A 25271-nucleotide genomic window follows, 5' to 3' on the forward strand; every position below is an offset into this window, starting at 1 on the left:
CAGTGAGAAGTGAACAAACACACGCACACACACTGTGAACACACACCGGAGCAGTGGGCAGCAACTGGGGGGTTCAGTGCCTTGCTCAAGGGCACTTCAGTCATGGTATTGAAAGAGGTGGAAAGAGTGCTGTTCATTCACAATCCCCACCTTCAATTCCTTCCTTTGGGTTACAAGCCCAACTCCCTCACCATTAGGCCACGGCTGCCTCCCTAACAATAGCTACTTGATGTTATGGCATATAAGCAATAAATTGCCAATATTAAAAAGGTTTAAAATGTTGTCTAAATAATTAAAAAATGTAACTCTAAAAACTAAAATCATTTAAAATCATTGCTTCCAAGATTTTAAATTATTTGATTTTATTAAATGTACATAATAATAGTTACTTAATGTTATGGCATACAAGCAATAAATTGTCAATATTAAAAAAGTTTAAAATGTTGTCTACAAAAACTCTAAAAACTAAAATCATTTAAAATCATTGCTTCAAAGATTTGAAATGATTTGATTTTATTAAATATATATAATAGTTAGATGATGTTATGGCATATAAGAACTGTCAATATTATAAAGGTTTAAAATGTATAAATAAATAAAAGTATAACTCTAAAAACTAAAATCAATTACTGTATTAATTAAACCGTCTCAAAGATTTTGAATTATTTGATTTATTTAAATATATAATAATAGCTACTTGACGTTATGGCATATAAGCAATAAATTGTCAATATTAAAAAGGTTTCAAATGTTGTCTAAATAAAAATATTAACTTTAAAACCATTTTTTAAACTGCTTTACAGATTTTAAATTATTACATTTTATGAAATATATATAATAATAGTTAATTGATGTTATGGCATATAAGCAATAAACTGTCAATATTAAAATGGTTTAAAATGTCTAAATAAAAAGATTTACTCTAAAATCCACAATTATTTAAATTGCTATAAAGATTTTAAATTATTTGATTTTGTTAAACAAATATAATAACAGTTAATTGAATTTATGGCATATAAGCAATACATTGTCAAAATTAAAAAGGTTTAAAATGTTGTCTAAATAAAAAGATTTACTAAAAAAACACAATTATTTAAATAGCTATAAAGATTTTAAATTATTTGATTTTATTAAATATATAAAATAATAGTTACTTGATGTTATGGCATTTAAGCAATACACTGTCAATATTAAAAAGATTTAAAATGTTGTCTAAATTAAAAAAAACTCTAAAAAACAAAAATATTTAATTTTTAAGATTTTAAATTATTTGACTTATTTAAATTAAAAAAAGTCGTGACATATTGTCAAGTATGGTCACCCATACTCGAAATTGGTCCTCTGCATTTAACCCATCCAAGTGCACACACACAGAGTGGTGAGAAGTGAACAAACACACGCACACACACTGTGAACACACACCGGAGCAGTGGGCAGCAACTGAGGGGTTCAGTGCCTTGCTCAAGGGCACTTCAGTCATGGTATTGAAATAGGTGGAAAGAGTGCTGTTCATTCACAATCCCCACCTTCAATTCCTGCCTTTGGGTTACAAGCCCAACTCCCTCACCATTAGGCCACGGCTGCCTCCCTAACAATAGCTACTTGATGTTATGGCATATAAGCAATAAATTGGCAATATTAAAAAGGTTTAAAATGTTGTCTAAATAATTAAAAAATGTAACTCTAAAAACTAAAATCATTTAAAATCATTGCTTCCAAGATTTTAAATTATTTGATTTTATTAAATGTACATAATAATAGTTACTTAATGTTATGGCATACAAGCAATACATTGTCAATATTAAAAAAGTTTAAAATGTTGTCTACAAAAACTCTAAAAACTAAAATCATTTAAAATCATTGCTTCAAAGATTTGAAATGATTTGATTTTATTAAATATATATAATAGTTAGATGATGTTATGGCATATAAGAACTGTCAATATTATAAAGGTTTAAAATGTATAAATAAATAAAAGTATAACTCTAAAAACTAAAATCAATTACTGTATTAATTAAACCGTCTCAAAGATTTTGAATTATTTGATTTATTTAAATATATAATAATAGCTACTTGACGTTATGGCATATAAGCAATAAATTGACAGTATTAAAAAGGTTTAAAATGTTGTCTAAAGAAATTACTCTAAAAACTAAAAATACTTAAACTGCTTAAAATATTTTAAATTATTAGATTTGAAATGTTTTAGGTTTGAAATGTTGTCTAAATAAATAAAAAATATAACTTAATATAACTAAACTACTCAATTATTAATTATCCAGTTAAAACTAAAATGAGTTATTCAAACTATTCTGCTAAACTACTAAACTGCTTCAAAGATTTTAAATTATTGGATTTTATTAAATTATTTGTTTTTATAAAATAACTAGATGAACATTACAGGGCAAAGGTTAACTAAATCAAAAAATTTGGTAATAATAATACTACATATCTAATATGGAGAAGATGCTTTTTTGCCTCAAAATCAAGCATTAAATCACTTATTGTCCACCTAATGCCTAATTATGTTTAATAAATAATATTAAATATAATATATTATTTAATAGTCATATTTTTCTCAACATCATGCATGAAATTTATGTGTGTGTATATTTTTCAAATATATGTACACATGTATAATTGGACACATTTTCCCTAAGAAAATTACATTTTCAACAATAAGACAAGTACAATAAAAAATGAATAGAATTGTTGAGAGTTGTGTGTTTATTTGTGACCCTGGACCACAAAACCAGTCTTAAGTAGCACGGGGATATTTGTAGCAATAGCCAAAAATAAAATTGTATGGGTCAAAATTATCGATTTTTCTTTTATGCCAAAAATCATTAGCATATTAGGTAAAGATCATGTTCCATGAAGATATTTTGTCAATTTTCTACCATAAATATATAAAAACTTGATTTTTGATTAGTAATATGCATTGCTAAGAACTTAATTTGGACAACTTTTAAGGCGATTTTCTCAATATTTAGATTTTTTTGCACCCTCAGATTTCAGGTTTTCAAATAGTTGTATCTCAGACAAACATTGTCCTATTTTAAAACCATATATCAATGGAAAGCTTATTTACTCAACTTTCAGATGACGTAAGAATCTCAATTTCGACAAATTTACACTTATGACCGGTTTTGTGGTCCAGGGTCACATTTGTAAGTTCAAGTGCATGAAAAGATAAAGATTGCCAATAGAAATGTGTATGTGTGTAAGTCAGTGTGTGTAAAATGAGATGGTTCAAGATGGTACAAGATGGTACAAGATGGTTCAAGCGATTATCCTTGGAAAAACCTACGAGTTTGAGTGCCACAAGGTCAATGTCATTCACCCTTATAATCACACCACACACACTGTCACGGAACTGTGATTAAGCAAAACACAGTTAGCGCCAGTCGTTAGGCATCAGTGATTGTGATTACCATGCATAATTAACTTTAGTGTGGCCGTAGAAGATAGCGTGAGATACAAAGGATAAAGAGAGACAGAGAATTCTGCATTCTGAAATGATAAATAATGAAAGACAGATTGTCAATTGAAACTAATTCAGATCTAACAGACTTCTCATTACTAAGACCATCCATGTCTGTAGCATAAACGGCGCAGAGCGAACTATGCTTCAAAGTTTAATACGTAAGGTTAGGGGTTTTAAGAAAGTAGGTGAAATAGCAGGAAACACTTAAAAGAAACAAATTGCAAAAATTCTTCCCGAACCTGAAAAACCACCCCTCAAGATGAAATTTGGTGCCAACTTGCAACATTTCGTTAATATCTCTCTACAGACAGGGTGTGTCTGTGCAGATATGTGTGCACCTGACTGTATTAGGGGTGCACCGATCCGATATTAGGATCGGATATCGACCCCGATATTGAAAAAATAGCTGGATCGGGGATCGGAAAAAATGAACCGATCCACGGGCCGATCCAATTTTTTTTTTTCCCCTCCATTTCTACTACTACATTTTATTTATTTTTATTTATTTTAAGTAGGGCTGGACCAGATTATTCAAATATTCGTTCGGTGGGTTGGCATTCGATTTTAAATTTTGAGATTACTAAAGTACAGTCGGGCTCACTTGAATGTTGGAAGCAAAACTAGGGCTGTGTTGTCGCAATGACAACCGCGCCTCCGAGTTCAAATGCACTCAGTAGGCTAAAACTGACCCAAAAGCCCCAGCAAAAATAATAACCATTAATGTGTCGTGGGAAAAAAGTAAGGAGATATTCAAATTATTTATTAATAAACTAGTATTTGACACAAATATTAAGTTGACGCTGGTACATGATAGTAGGACGCCATCGGCTCACTGGACGCGCCTTTAATGCCTAAATGCATCTTTATGGTTTATAGCTAATGAAAGAGTTTTGTTTTCGATTTGAATTATTTAAATTATTTCTTTACAGTTCCGGATGATTTATTAGTCTTACCTTTATGAGTAAAAATTAAGTTCCACATCGCACCAGCGCTTTCATGTCCTGCCAAGCGTGCTTCAGCTTTACTCTCTGCACAAACGATTGGATATGCGCCTAATAGCACACATTTATCTAGGTTAAACGATTAAACTAATATTGTGATATGCTTTAAGTTTTTAATATCTATGGACTTTAATTTAAATCGTGATGACTTGAGAAGCCTAAATTGGTTTGTCGCTGACTGCTTAGTCGTTACTTTAAAAAACAAAAACTTGAATTTAACAAATAAAAAGTGTTCCAAATATATTTCTAAATTTACTTTATAACCTAAATAAACGAAAATAAATGTAATCACATTGCTATTAAAAACAGCAGCTGTTTAATGGGGAAGAGAAAGAGAAACAAGACCGGTTTCAGTCGGACTCGGGCCAGTAATTCTGATGAGCTGTCGAGGTTGTTAGGAATTTTTGCAACGAATGTTTGTTTAATAGCCTATTTAACATTCTTATTTAGGCTAGTTTCATATTTAAATGTATTATTTCTTGGATTTATTTTAGCATTTTGTAGGCTGATTGTTCACTGACGGAAGTGCTCAAATAAACACGCACGTTTGTTAATAATGCTTGAACCTAACTTATTTTGGGTTTCAAAATAATATACATATGTATTTCATATATAGGTTTATATACACAAACGTTATATATAATTTATATATATATATATATATATATATATTATATATATATATATATATATATATATATATATATATTTATAAATAGGCCTAATTTAGATATACATTTATTTATATATAGCCTAAACACCGCACCATCATTCTCCTTTTATTTAAATAGCCTACCCTTTATGGTGTCAGTAATTAATGTGCTGTTAATTTCTGATTTGGGAGTGATTTGTTTGTTTAAAAATGTTAGGCTATCTTATTAAAAGTATTGCTCTTAACAGACCTGTGTGTTTTGTATCACTAGCGCGGTGTCCGTTCATGAAGCATATAAGCTCTGCCTGCATGAGGCGCGCCGCTTCCAACTTGCAATGTTCTATTACAATTTATTAATTCTGAACATGTTATGTGTCCATATTGCACCAAAATCCAACACTGCACTCCCTTGGGTCCACAGCAAAAATCGATTGGATGAACTGTTCTCGACATAATAAAAATGCAAACAGAAAGACATTCCTGCCTTTATTAGAGGGAAGAATATGTTCGAAGCTCAAAAAATGGTATTCGGACCAGCCCTAATTTTAAGAAGTTTGATTACATTCTATTTTCGATTTGAATGCAGAATTGTTCTTTAAATAACAAATAAATAGGTATGCAATTCATTGCATCTGTTCTGTCTTAGTTAGGAAAGTTTAGTGCCTTTAGTTTCTTCTACATAAGGAAGGCATAAGGTGGAAGGTATGCAGTTTATTATTAATTCAACAATGCTATCGGATCGGTATCGGGTATCGACAGATATACAAAGCCCAGGCATCGGTATCGGTACTGAAAAAGTCGGATCGGTGCATCCCTAGACTGTATATGGTAATGACAAAAGAGAGAGAATGCGCTGTTATGTTACGTGGTTCTACAGTATCCCTTCCAGACAAAAGAATGTCAAACAAGTAGGCCATCATCATAAACATTTCTAAAGAAAATTGAGAGAATGGCAATCCATCACTATCTACCACACTGGCATCTGATCAGCATGCTGATATCTCCAAAAAGCAGTTTCGTTTTTACTTTTTAGTTCAATAGAAGCGTTTAATCTGTGGCTGGTGTGGCTTGGTGGTTAAACATGGTTACAAAACACAAGGGCTGATGGTTGTATGCAATTCATGAGCTGCTACTACTATGCCCTCAAGCAGAGAGCTTGTCCAAAAGGACTGTCCCTGCTTTAAATAAATGTGTCTGTATAATGTATAATTATAAAAATCATTGTGGTAATGGGCAAGCTCTGGAATTTATTTTTATTGGAAGTGTATTGAGAGTGTGTTTGTGTTTTGAAGTGTGTCTGAGGGTGTGTGCATTCACCGAATACTCGAGCCACAAATCCAAGCGGGAAGTGTGAGGCAAAGGCGGTGAGGAACCAGGGAGCGGCGTAGAGACTTGGGCCGATCTCGTACTGCTCCAGATGAGTGTACAGCTCTCTGTGATAGTCATGCAGCAGGCGAGACAGCTGATACATCTGAATCTAAGAAAGAAGAGAAAAGCAGTTCCCAACAAGTAAGCAGAATACAAAAAATGCCTGACAAAAACATTGCTAATACACAAAGGAAACAATCTCTTTCATCTTATGAACGCTAACTGTTGGTTAGTTGAGATGATGTCATTGCTGAGCACTGCCTACACTTACCGGAAAAAATTCCTATTGCATGCTTGTTTTTTTTTTTTTTTTGCTTGATTTGAATCAGAGCTGTCAAAGCTTACATATTAAGTGATTTATAGTGTTTAAATGATTTATGACTTTCAAATGCAGTATAATAGAATGCAATGCATCACTGAATGAACACAATTTAAAAAATTAAACAAAAGGTTTCATGTTATACGAAATCAATCCCATAAACTACGTATTTACGTATTGGGTTTATAGAACTATGATCTATGCTTAAACATTTGACAAAGAAATAGCAGAGGATACTAAGAGAACTGTTGCAGGGAAAGCGTACAATCCAATTAGTCCTAAACATGACACATGCTTTATATTAAGGGCTTTTAAATAACTCATGAGATACAATTAACATGGTTTAAATGGCTTGCCCCGTCAGACGCTCTGACAGATATATATTCTGCTTACAGATAGGATACTTGCGCTCTTTAATGCGTTTGAGGCGTGGTGTTTGCCTCAGTGTATAACTATCGCGTTATATGTGTGCCTCAATCCTGAGCGAGTAATTGTAAATTTTGAGCTCAGAGAACTATATTTTGCAAGCATATTGCATTATATTTTGAACAGATATTAACAATCGGATAAAAAATTTGTTTGAGCAAAGAAAAAACGATTCCGTGCTCAATAAATGTATTTGCTATTATCCATATTAACGTGCAATAATAACCCCTCTCACGCAGTTTACTCAGGTGCTCTCTCACAAACGTATTCTCTGCGCTCCTGTCAAGTCCCCCTCTCTCTCTCTCAACCGTGCGCGCTCAACTCTTGACACACATGCTCGCTCAACTTGCAACAGCGTTACAAGTGTGCCACAAAATCAACCAATCGGAAAATTAAAGGTCAATTGTGATTGGCTGTTGGTCTCCAATCAAATCGCTAGTAGAACCAAAGCCCGTCTTGTAGAACTATCCATAGATATCAGTGATGCGCGGGTTGATCCAAAATGAGCGGGTGCCTGCGGTTACGAGTCATCCAAAAATATTTTTAATGATATTCGGGTCGCGGTCGGTCGGGTCGTTTGAAATAAAGATGCCAGTTAAACCTTTATAATTTATATAGTACTAGACACAATTTTAATTTTCTATGAAATACATAGACCTACACTTTATTGGCTCAATAATATTTACCTTTTGAATGTTGAGCGTTATGAACTGTTGAATAAATGCTGACGTGGGACAAAACGCCCGATTTCCCAACACGTTGAACTGAGCAATGCCATTGTACCATTTTAATAGGCTACTTTTGAACGCAAATTATATGTATAGCTCAGTAATGTCCATTTTATGTATTTTCTGAGAGGGGGTGGGATTTTTGTTGGGAAAGTCGGGAGAGGGACGCACACTTCGATTAGACTGGATAAACACATGCAGCATCTTAATTGTTAAGAAAATGGTATTCCTAAATGTCTCCAATATTTTGTAAATTATACTTTATAGTATATTAAAATAAAAAAAACATTATTTGTTTTTGTTATTCTTGTGACAGCCAAGAAATGGAGCGCTTTACGAATTTGCATGTCATTATTTAAAACATTGGTAACACTTTATTACATGACCAATTTTCACTATTAACTAGTTGCTTATTTGTGACCAAAATGTCTACAAACAATGTATATTTTGAAGGGTTTTATTATTATTGTCTTTTTTTATTTTTTATTCTATCATCACTAATTTAACATGTTGTTCCGAACCATTCAATATAAAACAAAGCAGATTATGTTAAATAATGTACTGCTTACTGCAATAAAGTGAGTAGTATTTGTGTGGTCATGTGATCTAAACATAGCAGCCACCATGAAGGAAAACCACTAATCCACCACTCAAACGTCAATTCATGTGTGTAAATGTTTCAAAAACATTAAGTGGGAAATGTCATATAATGTACGTGACAATGTGAATGATACTGTACCTGCAGTATGATCATATCAGGCCTGTACTGTTTCCGCAGCCCCATGTCGTACATAAGGAATTTGAGCATGTGGAATGCATCCTCCTCACTCATATGGAGCAGCAACACGCCGGCCACAAAACTCAAGCCCTGGCAGTAACCCACCTCTGGGTCCAACAGAGAATATGCCTTCAGTAGATTATAGAGAGACAGCTGGCCAGCACCCAGCTGAGCGCTGAAATACGGATGAGTGGGAAATGTACGTCCTGGGAGAGGAAGAATAATAATCATTCAAGTATTCTTTTTTTTCCAGTGCAGTTTGAGTAAAACAATGCTGCTGTTGTTGTTGATGTTGGCAGAGGCATATGACCCCCCTCCCCTTCTTTCAGCTCATTCTCCTCCTCTTGTGTTCAGTCTCATTCAGAGGGCTACTCTCATGGGTTAGCAGTGAAAAAAAAGAAATGACAGAAGGATTTGAGACTAGGGCTCAAATATTTGACACTGTATCATCAACAATCATCTTTCAGTATCTTCAGTATCTCATCATACAGTATATGCTTATATTCCCATAACGCTTCTCTCATGTAGGTTCATACAGAGGCCAAGTATTTGGACACTTAAGTCACACTTCAGTGTTTGAGTGTCATTGCATTAGATACATAAATATCAAACTGTGGAATCTGCAAACGAATAATACTAGACTTTACTACTAAACTGATCTCAGAGCTTCACTTTTTTACTTTTTTTCAAAGTGTAATTATTTTTAAAGAGTTGGTTGGCTGTTTTAATGCTTTGCCAGCTTTCTTTGTTATTTTCATGGCAAATTTTAAGTTGAAATAGTATAAAAGAGCAGTTTAAAACCTATACAGGCCATTCTACAGAAGTGGTGCAAACTGCTGTCCCACATCCAAATAACACATTTACAAAGCATTTAAGAATTCAAATCCTATGTGTTTATTAAGATCCTTCTATTATCTTTTGAAACCCACAATAATATTTAAAATATTAGCAAGCTTAATATACATAAAGGGGAGGTAGCTGTCTCGAACTCTAACCCCTACATTTCAACTCGTGAAAATGATATTGAAATAATTTTTGTATTTTTTTCATTGTTTTATTTAAGTATCTTTTTGATTTTTTTAAAAAGTGAAGCTCAAATGCTCATTTTATATCTTCTTTGTAAATTAAAGAAGTTTATGTAAAAAAGTGTCCCATATTTTTCATGTCACTACCGAAACATTGTATGTTTTAGTCTATTAAACACACTTTTTTGGGGAATTAAAACAAAAACATTTAGTTTTTATGTGTATCACTGTTCAGAACTGTGCTAGCTAACCATGTGCTGATAAGCATCTTTGAGCTGGGTTCAAAAGTATCTTAAATTGTCACATTTGGTGGAATTTCGGTAGTGACATCATTGTTTTTTGGTTGTTCTTCCCATAGAACTGTCAGTACCGAAACAGTCATGACCAAAACATGTCATCATTGTTTCGGAAGTGACAAAAGGGAACACATAATCCTCATTATTCGAGGGAATAAACAAAATTTTAGTACAGTACAGTTATGCAATTTCTTTTTAGTTTTAGTAGTGTTTTAGTATGTGAGGTAAAATTATGTAATGTGATCGCTACCAAAGCATTACTGTCACTACCGAAAATGTGCAGTCACAACCGAAACATGGGATGTTTTGTCAAAAATAAAGTATACTGAATTATCAACTAAAATGTTATTATAGTTTTTGGTTCAATGTATATTTAAAGTAATAAATCTTTGAAATTGGTATGATTCACTTTTTGCCTTTTACAAAGAAAAATTGGATTCAAAATAAAACAAATCTCATAAATCACACTTGAAATATTGTTAAAATTGTAATTGTTATTGATTTACCACTAAAAAAAAAAAAAAAAAAAAAAATATATATATATATATATATATATATATATATATATAGCAAAAAATCTAGATTTTTAAAAAATTATTATATTATATAACTGTGTAGTGACAAATATGGAGAGAGACGACAAATATTCCAAAACCTTCTGAAAATACAATATGAGAATTAACTGCACAATTACTAGAAATGTGTACCTTGGGTATTATAATATTTGCATAAATACATTTTTTTTTTTTTTGGAAAAAATTAATCCAACTCCTTTGGATTAATTCTGTAGAATGGCCCATATAAAGTTTTTGAAGTTTGCTTTAAATAAAACTTTGTTTATCTTCGAAACACAAATTAAGATATTTTAGATGAAAACCAAGAACTTTCTGACCTTCCAATGGACACATTCAAGGCAAATAAATGTAGTAAGGACATCATTATTTTGCTTTCTTTGCACACAAAAAGTATTTCTGTAGCTTCATAAAATCAAGGTTGAACCGCTGATGGACTATTGGACTATTATATCATTGTCCTTAGTACTTTTTATGAGCCTTGAACATGATATCAGAATTTCAATTTTTGGGTGAACTATCCCTTTAATATGAAGTTAGTTCTGAGATCAGTTACATTCTTATTAATATCCCTGACTGAATATTATTTGGTTGCAAATATATAGAACACGAATATATACGTGAAGCATGCAAGCATCTCGCGATATAGGAATTTGAAGTATTGCATAAGAAAAAGAGCTTTTATGTTCCTGCCTGTGAGGGTGTCTTCCTAGAAACGATATACATTCCTATAAGATTAGGTTTCTTCCTGTGTTGTAAAGCCATCTATCTCTCTTTCTCCCTGCTGTCACAGTGCTGAGAGCCAACAACACCTCCCTTTCTTTGTCTGAGCCTTCCCATTAATCTCTCCATCTTCACATCTGTCCATCTCCGCTAGTGTCTCAACCATTCATTCAGCCTGAGGTTCTGCAGAAGTTTGTTCTCTGTAATAACGGAGGTAATGATCATTTTGCAAAGAATCGAGACTTTTGTGTATACTCAGATGACAATTTTTGAAAAAAATTCCAGGGCAAGCATGAGCACGTACATGTTTGTGTGTATTTTGAAGATGAAGAAGAGGAGAATAGCTGTTTTCCAGCGTCCTAGAACGCATTAAGCGTTGAGTTTATCAACTGGACATGTTTCTGTTGCTCAAGACATTTCTGAGAGGCAAATATCTTGAGCAACAGTGAGACACACATGCAGTAGACTACAATAAGTCTACTAGAGATTCAACAAAGATCTAAATCAAGTAATCACTGTCAAAGACAACAAAGAACTAAGGCAGTAACTCTTTCAAAACCTAGTGAGCTGCCTACCTGGACAGAATTTTTAAATAATGCAGCAACCATTTTTAATATATCTTTAAAAAAAAAAACTTAATTTCTTCAAAGCGTTGATAGTTTTTCCTTTCATTTAATACATTTGGCCAAAATCTTGTATTGATTGGCTTGTAAATCTTGTATCGATTGGCCATGATTAGATGCAAGATACTAGACTTTTTTTTGTTGTTGAGTAAACGGTGTAGTTTTATTACTATTAGTGCTGTCAAATGATTCATTTCGATTAATCGCATCCAAAATAGTTTTTGTTTACATAATATGTGTGTACTAAGTATGTTTTGTTTATATAAAAACACACATGCATCTACATATTTCAGACATTTAAATATAATATCAATTATATGTATATAAATATACGCATGGAAATTCATGCAAATACTTTCAAAATATATACTGCATGTATGTAATTCTATCTACATAAATAAACACATACACACATATGTATACAAAAACTTTCATTTTAGATGCAATTAATCGTTTGACAGCACTAATTATTAATATTATTATAAAATATTGTTATTAACATGGATTTTTTCTGCTGAAAGTGGCTTTGGAACATAAATACAGAAGGAACGAAGGAACATAAAAGTTAAAATACTGATTCTGTCCGGAGTGAACAGATTTAATTGTTTTTTTTTTTGTTTTGTTTTGGTTTGAAGTCCCGATTACAAAATAATATATTCATACACACTACAGTTCAAAGTATGGGGTAAGATTTTTTTTTTTTTTTTTTTTTAAAGAAGTTTCTTGTGCTCACAGAGGTTGCAAAATAGTAGGTTGCAGTAAACACAGTAATATTGTGAAATGTTGTTATGGCTTAAAATAACTTTTTTCTATTGTAATATATTTTAATTGTAATTTATTCTTGTGATGGCAAAGTCTAATATTTAGCAGCTATTACTCCAAACTTTAGTGTCACATGACCCTTCAGAAATCATTCTAATATGCTGATTTGGTGCTCAAGTAATATTATTTGTTATTATAACTTTTAAAAATAGTTGAGCTGCTTTAATTATTATATTATAATATATATTTAATATATTATATTAATTATTATTTGATCAATTTAATGCATCCCTGATGAATGAAAGCAGTGTTGGGTGTAACTAGTTCCTAAGAAATTAGTTACTGTAATTTAATTACTTTTCCCTTGAAAAAGTAAAGTAAGGGATTACTCAAATTTTTTTCTGTAATTTAATTACTGTTACTTCTTATGTAATTGAACTTAATACTGTGTATATGCTGTACAACATTTATATACAATACAATAGATTTAACATCACAATTTAAAGTCTAACCTTAAAATTCACGCTTTTTGTGTACTGTTCGGTTTTTGGTGACACTTTGGTGTCCAATTCCCACTATTGACTAGATGGTTATTAGCATGAATATTACAATTATAAAAAGTACATATTAATGTCTAATCCTTAATCCTACCTAATTCTTAAATTTAACAACTACTTTACTAAGTATTAATAAACAGTAACTAGGAGTATATTGAGGCAACGTTCACAGTTAATAGTAAATGGTAAGAATTAGACCCTAATCTAAAGTGCAACCAGAATAGAATAGAATAGAAAGAATTAAAAGAACCATTCCATGTCTATCCTTGTATCATTAACGTGTCAAGGTTGATGTAGGATTTAGAAAGTAATTAGTAATAAGTAATTAAGTACTTTTTGGAGAGTGTAATTTGTATAGTAATCTAATTACACTATTGAAGATGTAATTAGTAACTAGTAATTAATTACATTTTTAGAGTGACTTACCCAACACTGAATAAAAGCAATCATTTCTTATAAATAAACAAATAAATAAATATAACTTACCCCAAAAACTTCAACAGTATTAATATTAATATAATAAATATCATTTGAATGTTTTACTCAGCGCCAAAAAATAATTTAAATACTGCTACATTAAATTTATAAATGTATAAATAAATATGACTGAACCCAACAGTTGAGGACAGTTGCTTCTTCTAAAGTTTTTAACATTACAGTTTATTTTTAGCATTCTGAATAGAATATATGTTAATAGAAATACATTGAAATAATTTTATCATTCTTAGTCTTATTTGGAAATCAGCTATGGTCCGATTCTCCTGTGCACTTCATGTGAGAAGCGATATTAATGCATGAAGCACAATTGTTGTCTATGAAGAGTGTTCCATATCGATGACTTATGAGGTTCCATTTAAAGGATTAGTTCACTCCCAGAATAAAAAAAAATCCTGATAATTTACTCACCCCTGTGTCATCCAAGATGTTCATGTCTTTCTTTCTTTAGTCTTTTTTTGAGGAAAACATTCCAGAATTTTTCTCCATACAATGGACGTCAAGATGGATCAACGAGTTGAAGGTCCAAATTGCAGTTTCAATGCAACTTCAAAGGGCTCTACACAATCCCAGCCAAGGAATAAGAGTCTTCTAGTGAAACAATCCATAATTCTCTTTAAAAAACTGCACAAGCTCTGTGATGCATGACTAGATGTATTACATAATCATGTTGGAAAAGTCACACACGGTTAGTTCTTTGTCTGTGTACTCTGGTCCAAAAATGTAGGGTAGGGCGAAAAACTCCATCTTATCTTCTCCTCCAACTTCAAAATCATCCAAGATTGTTTTACCTTTCCTTTATAATGAGCATTTGAATTTCTTTGCATGTTTGCAGTAAAGTAAACAGTGGGTCGGTACTTCCATCTGCGTCACGTGTGACCTTTCCAACATGACTACGTAATACGTGAGGTTGGGCTGGTGCAAGACAAGCATTTGTGGTTAAAAAGTATATCAATTTTCATTTTTTTAGGGTAATACCCATATTTCTCGGCTGAAATTGTGTAGAGCCATTTGAAGTTGCATTGAAACTGCAATTTGGAAGTTCAATCCATTAGGAACCATTGAAGTCCACTATATGGCGAAAAATCCTGGAATATTAAAAAAAAAATTTAATTTCTTTGCAACTGAAGAAAGAAAGACATTCATCTTGGAGAACATGGGGGTGAGTAAATACTACGTTAGCTGTAGCTCACTAGGTTTTTAGCACAGACCATTGTGTTTGTAATACTAACCCAAATCTATGAGGATGGCATGCTGTTGGGATGTGAGCTGCTTCAGAAGCTCTTTGTAAGGAGTGTCATTGTTAGGAGGTTTGGTGCTGGGCACCTGCTGCCTCAGCAAATACTGCTCTGAAAGACACTTCCAAATCTCTCCTCGATGCTGACGAGGGACGCCTGAAAGAGAGAGAGAAAAACAGAAAGAAGAGCAGAAAGAGAATGCTTCATTGATGGATCTTTTGAATGTTTACAAGCCTTAAGCAGAACAACTCAGTTTTGAAGTGCTTTTTCAATAGTGTGTGATCTCATCTGACATGTAGATCAGTGATGCGCGGGTCAATGTATAAACCCGAACCCGACCGACGTTTTCAACTAACCCGCCCGCAACTCGGACCACAAAAAAAAAAAGGAAATATTGTACCCGACCCGCTTCCTGACCCGCATGTTTAATATTTGCGACTGACACCAGCGATTATATGTGGCTATATGCGGTGGAGATGCGTTCATTGTCAAACATCATTCGGCATTAATTGTGTAATTTTGTCAAAAGAAATGTTCTTGATTACAAGAAAAATACAGATTGTTCTTGTTGTGATTTATTTTGTCTTTCCTTTATACAGATTTAAATAGTTTCGTTTTCGAAGTACTCTAAATTATGTCAGTGATTCTCCGATGTTATATGATCAAGAATTATTTTATTTCGATCTACAGTGTAATAAAAGTAAAAAAGATTAAAAGAATAAAAGAAATAAAAGAAAAAGATTAGCCTATAGCCCTATATATATAGACTACAAGCTAATTCCTTTTTTCTTAACTTTTAACTTCTTCTAAAAATTATCAAGAATATTAAATCTACTTAATAGGCTAGGTTAACGAATTTTCTTATCCAAACATAACGAATGCACTTCAAAACGAAGTTTTCATAAATAAATTCAGAAATCACGAATATGACAAAATAATATTATTTTATATTTGTATAGCTATAATAATTGTAAGTAATGTTTAATTTCGTTCCTTTCGCGCTCTGGAAATGTAAAGAAAAAATAGTTTTTACTTGGAATTTGTTTTTAATCCCTGGTTTTAAACAAGCATATACATGAGATAATTTATATTGCTTGAATAAACATTTAAAAATAGTGCTAGAAATTTTATAATTAAGGAAATTAAACAGACCTAGGCATTTGAAAAGACATAGTGAAATGTGTCTAATAAAGACAAAAAGAAAGAGAAGCATTGGACATAAAATATTCGAGACATTTATTAGGAATACCATTTTCTTAACAATTAAGATGCTGCATGTGTTTATCCAGTCTAATCGAAGTGTGCGTCTCTCCCCCGACTTTCCCAACAAAAATCCCACCCCCTCTCAGAAAATATATAAAACGGACATTACTGAGCTATATGCATTTAAAAGTAGCCTATTAAAATGGTACAATGGCATTGCTCAGTTCAACGTGTTGGGAAATCGGGCATTTTGTCCCACGTCAGCATTTATTCAACAGTTAATAACGCTCAACATTCAAAAGGTAAATATTATTTAGCCAATAAAGTGTAGGTCTATGTATTTCATAGAAAATTGTGTCTAGTATTATATAAATTACAAAGTTTTAATTGGCGTCTTTATTTCAAACGACCCAACCGACCGCGACCCGAAAATCATTAAAAATATTTTTGGATGACTCGTAACCGCGGGTGACCGCGGGCACCCGCTCATTTTGGATCAACCCGCTCATCACTGATGTAGATGGATGTCCATAAAATCACTTCAAGAAGACAAAGTCAACACCGGCAACGACTGACGTAAAACGGTAACACGCATCCCTGCAAACCCCTCCCCATTCACACACATCCAAAAATGACATACGCAAACATGACAAATCCAAAAACCAACTACAGGTGCAAAAACGATTCTTTGTGTCATTTCTGTGGCAATAGCAGCACCAAACACCAATGCAAACACTCTTTTGCACTTTAGATGCAAGAATTTTTAAAGTGCAAAGAATTTCACAGGATTTGTTGCGATAACGTGATGAACTCTGTATAACATCTGTACAAGTATGTGTACGTGAACGTTTCATATAAATGCCACAGCTTCACTGAACTTGAACAGGTGTGCGCTTGTGCGTGCAATCTCACCAATTATTCTGCAGAACTACCTCTATAAAAAACTGACTATCAAAGAGACAGCTCCTCTATCTATAAATATTAAATAAACACATTCTCTAAATAAACAGTTAATATGAAAAACTATAAAAGATAAGCAAATTAAAGACTTTAAAATAACACACCCTCCAAGTTTATACTCAACTCAGTTTATACTTTTCTTAAACACTGAAAACTGATACACCAAATGTCTAAAACAACATATTACGTTCTCCTCACTCAACGTTCATGTCTAGTTCAGTTAATCCAGGTGTCAAAACATTCATTGAATAGGTTGCTGATAAACACCTTATACAACTGTTACATCAGCTTCAACATTTTTATGCATCTACGTGGGTATCTGTGTGTATATGTGTGTTCAAGTCACCTTGCCCCACAGCTTTGTGGATCTCTTCAGTGTCAAATCTGACTTTTGACCTCCCAATGGTGGTGAGCATTCTCTCCCAGACCAGTGTGACGTCTTTCAGGCATGGAGTGATCTCTTCATAGTCCAGCTTTAATCGTCTGCACTGCAGATCACTCTCTGATGCTGTACACACATTGAATAAAAATTGAAGAAATTAAAAAATGATGTGCAGAACAAAGTCAGTTTGGTTGAGGTAAAGAATAGCACATTTACAACAACATTACACCACAGTGCATTCAAATAAATCACTTACTGTCCGTTCACAGAATGCGCTTTTTATTTCACTGCCCTACTTTTCCATTGTTTTTCTGTGTAAACACATTCCAGACAGACGTGTTTGACCATTGTACTCGCGTCTGATGTCTCTTGCAGCGTCTTGCACATGAAACAGTCTTCAACTTTTACAAAAAAAAAACCATCTAGACCTTGTATTTTTTCCCATTCAACTCACTGCATCTTGCATTTTTCAAAGCAAAAACACAAATAAGGTGTCAAAGGCACCTTATTCAACTTTTAGTAACATTTATTTATTTCTTTTGATGTGACTAAGAGTTTAAGTTACACAGCCCAACACTAAAATGAAACTAAAACCAAATTATTATATTGTTAAGATTTTTTTAATGGATTTAAAAGAAGTATCTAATGTTTACAAAAGGCTGCATTTAATTTGTTTAAAAATACAGTTAAATCAGTAATATTGTGAAACATTCTTATTTGTGTGATTGGAAAGTAAAAATGTAAACAGATACTTCAAAAATTAATCTAATATGCATATTGTCAGTGATGAAAATGGTTGTGCTGTTTAATATTTGTGTAGAATGATGACACTTTTTTCAGAATTTTTGGATTAATAGAAAAAATCCATCCTTGCTGAATATAATAAAAACTGTTGTTAACAATTAGCTTTTCTGTAGAGCCCTATGAAATCTGTTTTATTTTTTCACAAACTTAAATTAATTACATTTTTTCCAAAATTGTATCTGGATTTCGTTTTTTCCATTTTAATTTTCTATACTCTGTTTTAATAGTTAAATTAAAAAATAACAAAAGCATGTCTAATTAATTAAAATCATGATAATTACACAATTTAACAGCAACTGATTAAAAGTCATTTTTAAGGCCCTATGAAATTTAATTTTTTCCTCAAATTCAGTTATATTTTTACCAAATTCTGCATTTTCCATTCATTTTCTGGATTCCATTTTAATGGTTTCATTACATTTTAAAAATTAAAAGCATCTCTACAAAGTTGATTTTATATTTAAAAATTATTTTATTTTTTGTTTATTTTGTTAATTTTTTGAGTTGTGTATTTACATTTTCAGGTAAATAAATTCTGGTAAATAATTTTTCTGGTAAATATTCCTTAAAAATAATGTATTAATGATTGTAATAGTAATTTTATTTTTTTAGTAATTAGTTTTATCATTACATTATGTAATATATTTCTGTCATAGTTTAATCATGACACTATATCAAGTTTTCCTTTAAGTGTATCTAATTTTGATTTATTCATCCAAAATTTGACAAATTCCATGACATTTCACATTATACTGTAAAGTCTGCTTTTATGACTGGATTCTAGGGCCCTAGTTTTATTGTCATTTGTTGGTATGTATTGAAAAAAAGTTTCTGTGGTCCAAAAATGTAATTAATTTTTATTTCTCTTAAATGGAAGAAGTAAACAAGTGAACAGTCAAAAAAAAAAAAAAAAAACCAGACAACACGTGCCCAGCATGCAGCAGAACGTCTTCATGACTGTCATTATGACTGCACTAAGACTGCTAATACCAATCGCACTTATCGCACCAGTGAGAAATCTCATTCAGACACACACACAAACACGGGGAAGAGATATAACAGCAAGAAGGGAAATTTCAGGAATGAGAATAATACTCTCCCCACCCATCCTTACCCATGGGGAAAAAAAACCCATAAAAAAAATAAAGAAAAAAAGAAATAGAAATCTCCAAAAGGTCAAACATCAAAAGTTTTATGATTGAGAGGGAAAGTGGTAACATAAACACTGATGAGATGTAGGGCAGACGGTTATCCCAGCACATCTTCTGACCCACTTCTTTATACCCACACCCATTTCAATAGGTCTGGCTGCTCTTTTCAAGTTTCTGTTCTTTCTTTTCAGGTCATGAGAAGCATGACTAGGCATGGCAGGGCAGGCCATATACTGCCAATCATGAGCACACCCAAATCAGACACATCTGTGCCAACAAACCTCTCTCTTCGCCTGTCATGATCATCTCATAACCTGCAGCAGGGACTTCCAGGTAAGGCAGTGCATGGGTGTGCCAGGTTGTGCAGAAATGTGTGTGTGTGCGTGTGTGTTTGCTACTGTTTATGGGAGGTGCTTTTGTGTTGAACATACGCCAGGCAAATCAGCAGCATGTGACCTAAAAACAGATCTGAATTCCCAAGAACCGCAGAAGGAAAAAAGCCTTATTGCTGAATACCATTCATTGAATAAATCTTAAGGGCAAGAACAAACTAAGCTTTATTGCCACATAATACCTAGTAATCTGGATGTTGCGATTTCATAAAAACAAATTTAAGATCTTGTTCATGCAGAATTATACTAACATTAACAAAAGTAGTAGTAATAATAATAATAACAAACTTAAATAAGCTAACATGATGTATGGCCAATTTCGCTGCAAGGGTGAATATAAACTAGAGCTAACGACAAATCGACAAATGTAAAACCAGTATCAGTCAGTCAATTAATTTAATTTGTGTTCATTGAATTTGTAACGGTATCCTACTGTCAGTTTGCTTAATGCAGAATTGACAATGTTCACAGTGATAATTGTGTAGTTTCACCTTGTAGTTTCTGATTTTCTTTCTCCATCCGCAGCAGGAGAATCTGTTGAAGAATTGCTTTCCTCCATAACTCTCTTAGCTCCACCCCACTCTTCTTTCGCCTCTCCTCTGGCACCGCCCCCAGGATGTTGTCTCCGCCCACAACTCCGCCTCCCAGTGCCATTCTGTTGCCAACCTCTAAGGTGGATTCTGAAAAACAGAATAGCTTGAGTCACAACAAAATAAAATTAACACTACCTACATAAACTACCAACAATATCACCCAACATCATCTAAACATGAAGTACCAATATCATTATGTCATTATACCATGTTTTAGCAGTCAATCCCAATTCCAGTGTTTTGTGATTCTGAATTGTGGTATGTATCAGTGCACTGTAAAAAATGTTATGTAATTTTTACAGAAAATTACATTTTTACATTTTCTATTAGGGTTCATTATTTAAGTCATTTTAAAATTTAGTCTTAGTCCTGTGTCAAATGTTCTTTTTAGTTATCCTATTTAGTCAACCTTGCCAAGTTCAAGTTCAGTTTTATTTCTAGAGCACATTTGAACTCGGAACAGAGCCGACCAAAGTGCTGCACAACAAACAATAATAAATACCCGAAATAAAAAGTCAGTAAACAAATTAAAACTAATCAAACCAATATAACAAAGGAAAAAACAGTAAAATAGAATAAAACCATTCAAAACCACACATTACTATATGTTAAAAGCCAGAGAGAAAAGATGTGTTTTAAGATATGACTTGAGCTCAAGTTAAAGTGGAAGCCATTCTAATGTGAACTGGTAGGTTGTTCCAGAGGATAGGGCCAGCTAACACAAAGGACCCCCTGGTTTTTAAGCATGTTCTAGGGGTCTGGAGGAGAAGTTTGCCCTCTGATCTTAGTACCCTCGCCAGGGTGTAGGGGTGGAGTAAATCGGACAAATATGGCGGAGCTTGATTGTTAAGTGATTTGTAGACAAGTAGCAGGATTTTAAACTCGATTCGATAGTAGACTGGCAACAATGCAATGATCGCAAAAGGGGAGTGGCATGATCAAACTTTTTACACCCCTTCAGGAATCGAGCTGCTGCATTTTGAATCATTTGTAACCGCGAGATTTGTGACTTAGATATACCAAAGTAGAGAGAGTTGCAATAGTCCAGCCTAGACGTAAAAAAAATCATGGATAGCAACCTCCAGAGAGCTTTTTGAGAGAACTGACTTGATTTTAAAAAGGGAACGAAGATGAAAGATGCTAGAGCCTACTACAGCACTAATTTGTTGATCAAATTTTAAGGAATCGTCAAACACCACCCCCAGATTTGTCCTGTTTTTGTCAAGTCCAGTTTTGGTGAACTATGGCCTGGTTTCACAGATGGGGCTTAGTTTAAGCCAGGACTAGTTAAATGAAAATATTAAAGCAAGCTTTTATATAAAAAAAGCTTTTATATAAAAAAATAAAAAGGTTACAGGTGTGCATCTTGAGACAGAACAATGGCACTGACATATTTTAGGATATGTCAGAGCAAGATATTTTCAGTTGAGACAGCTCAAACATGCATTTTAGTCTGGGAATAGCCTTAAGCCTTGTCTGTGAAATGGGGGTAAAGGTCTGAGCATTTTAGTGTGTTTTTAGTCAATGAAAACTTTTGTTTTATCATTACATCATTACATTTCATTGCGTTTTCGTCTTGGTGTATAATGGTTAAACTGCTAAAAAAATTTTTGAGTAAGTGCATTTAATTAGCAAACACAATAGTCAAGATTTAATGACATAACAGAGACTGGCTGAATGACACTTTCACTTAAGCCGATTATCTCACATGGTGATTGCTAAAAGATCATTTGGTTGAGTGCATGGTGGACAGATTGCAAAAATTAAGTAAATTACAGAAAAATGTATCCTTTTAACCACAGACTGTAAAAAATATGGACGTAGTGTCCGTGACGTTCCCCGTAGGTTTCTGAAGAGCGATTTTGAAGCTCATAGTGGGCAGGGTTCGGCTGTCGCCATCTTGGAATTGCGTCATCGCGCGTCACTGCCTGATAATCGAAAATGGGCAAAGAGGCGGGACAGGGGTGGAGCTGGTTGCTGAAACCACACCCACCTCGCATGACAGTGGTGACAGCAGCAGCAATCACTCAAGTTGCCACTCCCTTAATTATGAAGAACTTTAATGCTTAATATAACTTAAACAGATGAGTTACAAAAAAATTCACCCCCCTCACAGTTGACATGAAGGGCAAAATTTGTTATATAGACCAAAATAACTTTTTGTACCAGGCTGTAAACATATTTTTTTCTGCTGTAAAGTTGGGCATTTTAACATGGGGCGTCTATGGGATTGACTCCCTTTTGCAGCCAGTCACTAGCGGCCAGTCGATGAATTGCAGTTTAAGCCACTTCCGTGTTGGTTTCAATAGAGAGAGCAGAAGGTTGCCACTTGCTTTTAACAGGGAAGGTCTGATTGGGGAATTTAAACTCTTGATATCTGGCAACCGCACACACAAAGGCTTGATAGTTGAGGTATGTACAACAGTACACAATAATATTTTGATTTTGGTAGTTTTTTTTTTAAAATACATTTTGTTCTCGTCTTTTATCGTCAACAATATTGCATGTTCATATAGTGACAGTTGTTGTTTATTGATCTTATTTTGGTCTCATCATTGTCTCATTTTAGTCATGAGATAAAAGCCTGTCAGTGAACATTTTTCATCATAGTTTTCATTAACAAAATTAACACTACTTTCCATATAAAGTAAAAAAACTAAATGGTTTACCATTACATTATATTTATACTTCACTGCAAAATAAATTCAAAATGTATGTTTTTCAGAAGTAAAAAAACTATAAATATATGAACTGCCATTTAATTCACAACAAAAAATAGTAAAAGGTACATAGTAAAAGGACATTCCCAGAATTACCTACATGAAACATCACATATGATTAAGAGCATAATTTGCACAGAGTATCTCTCTATTAAGTAAATACTGTTGTGAGGTATTACATAAACATTAATAAAATAAAGACAGATGACAGAAAAACAAATAATATGAGAAAAGATTATAAATAAAGTAAACTTTAGGATTAAGTATTTGGTGAAAGTGTAAATTGTAAAAAAGAAAAAAGATAAAGAAGCTCATCAATAGTAATAAAAGGTCAAATAACACTACTTAAATTGAACTATGTTAATTTTTTATGACTGTTTACAATTGTTTAAGACAAACACAACAGTGTCTCGCCAAGATAAACATTTTAAACGTTCATGCAAATTTCAACTAGAGTAGCTGCCTATTAACAACACCTATTTCAATTACCAACATCATCATTTCCTATCACTGACATAAAATATCATGTAAGCTTACAATTTTTCAGATCAAGGTTAAATGATTAGCTCACTCCAGAAATTACATTTCCTGTTAATCCATCCGAGATGTTCATGTCTTTCTTTTTTATTCGAAAAGAGGTTTCTGAGAAAACATTCCAGGATTTTCCTCCATGGATATCAATGGGTTGAAGGTCCAAATTGCAGTTTCAATGCAGCTTCAAAAGACTCTACACAATCTCAGCCAAGAAATAAGGGTCTTATTGCTAAAAAAAAAAAAAGAAAAAATCATATACTTTTTACCCACAAATGCTTATCTTGCACTGCGATTTGGACCTTCAAACTGCTGATACCCATACTACGTGAAGTGTTTTCCTAAAAAAAAAATTTTTTCAACTCAGAAAAGAAAGACATGAACATCTTGGATGACATGGGGGTGAGTAAACAATCATAAAATTTTAATTCAGGAGTGAACTAATCCTTTAATAAGCTTACACTAAATAAATGTTTCAATTCATATGTCTGTAACCCCTGAAAACATGCCGATAACATGCTGTCATAGTAAAAGGTGAAGCTACAAGAACCATAAATAAAGTCTGTGATTCCCCACACTTTAATAAACAGCAGGCGTATTGCATAACACCCTGTGTTTTTCACAAGATTTAGTAGTTTTCTCTCATGTTTGCAAAAATTAACACTTAACAAATGAGCAAACCACAAAACGCCCAGAAAGACAAACACATGCAAAACACTCAAATACAAGTGTCCATGCGTACAGGCAGAGGTGTTAAAAATAAAACGAACACCACCCAAACTATAGGGTGGATCCGAGACCTCAAAATTCCCTTTTTTGTTTATAAAGTAAGAAATTGTGCATATACAAAAATTATGTATACCGTTATTTATGGTATAAACACAGAGTGAGATCACCTAAAATACTGTGCTGCAAAATCACAAGGAAAAGAAAAATCAAATCAGAGTGTTGAAATAAAACGGCGTTCACCCACACACTGTACATCTTTCTTTCATCTCACTCACTGTAACATACAAAACCAGATCTTGTCTAAACCCGCTGTAGGTTTAGCCTTCGTCCTACCCACCCTAAAAAAAAGTACAAAAATGTCATAGATTGATTGGACTTAAATGTTAACGTTCAAAGAGCAGTTCTCACTTGCACAAACAGCTCATTTGCATTAATCTCAATGTTGCATAAATGTTTAGCACCAACTCTCTCTCTGTTGTAAACAGCTTTAAAAGGCTTACAGCAAGGGTTATAGGATTTTCAAACCCCTGTGTTTGAATTTCAAAATATAAGGGAGTTTGTTTTCCCCACTTTCCTCATTCCAGTGGTCACAAAATACTTCAGATTCACTTTATTATTGTGAAATTTCATATGTCCAAATATTTGTGGCTGCACACACTACCCATACACAGCAAAAGTAACTGTAATAATGGTCATACGTACTCTATCATTTATTGCAAAATCTGATCCATAATCTGACCCTACTGAAGTGGATCA

General features: G+C 33.1%; 1 protein-coding gene across 4 annotated transcripts in view; it reads right to left on the reverse strand.

Annotated features, from left to right (window-relative positions):
- tbc1d1 (TBC1 (tre-2/USP6, BUB2, cdc16) domain family, member 1) overlaps positions 1-25271 on the reverse strand; it is an 88008-nt gene that overhangs the window by 11177 nt on the left and 51560 nt on the right. For all 4 annotated transcript variants that reach the window (XM_073842827.1, XM_073842824.1, XM_073842825.1 and 1 more), the window contains 5 exons: positions 20434-20622; positions 17560-17721; positions 15045-15206; positions 8721-8965; positions 6458-6617 (listed from right to left, as the gene is read on the reverse strand). In XM_073842827.1, the coding sequence (XP_073698928.1) occupies positions 6458-6617; positions 8721-8965; positions 15045-15206; positions 17560-17721; positions 20434-20622 (918 nt within the window). The remainder of the gene's footprint in view (positions 1-6457; positions 6618-8720; positions 8966-15044; positions 15207-17559; positions 17722-20433; positions 20623-25271) is intronic.

The sequence above is a fragment of the Garra rufa genome, chromosome 6 (genome assembly GCF_049309525.1).
Source record: "Garra rufa chromosome 6, GarRuf1.0, whole genome shotgun sequence".
In the NCBI taxonomy this organism is placed as follows: domain Eukaryota; kingdom Metazoa; phylum Chordata; class Actinopteri; order Cypriniformes; family Cyprinidae; genus Garra; species Garra rufa.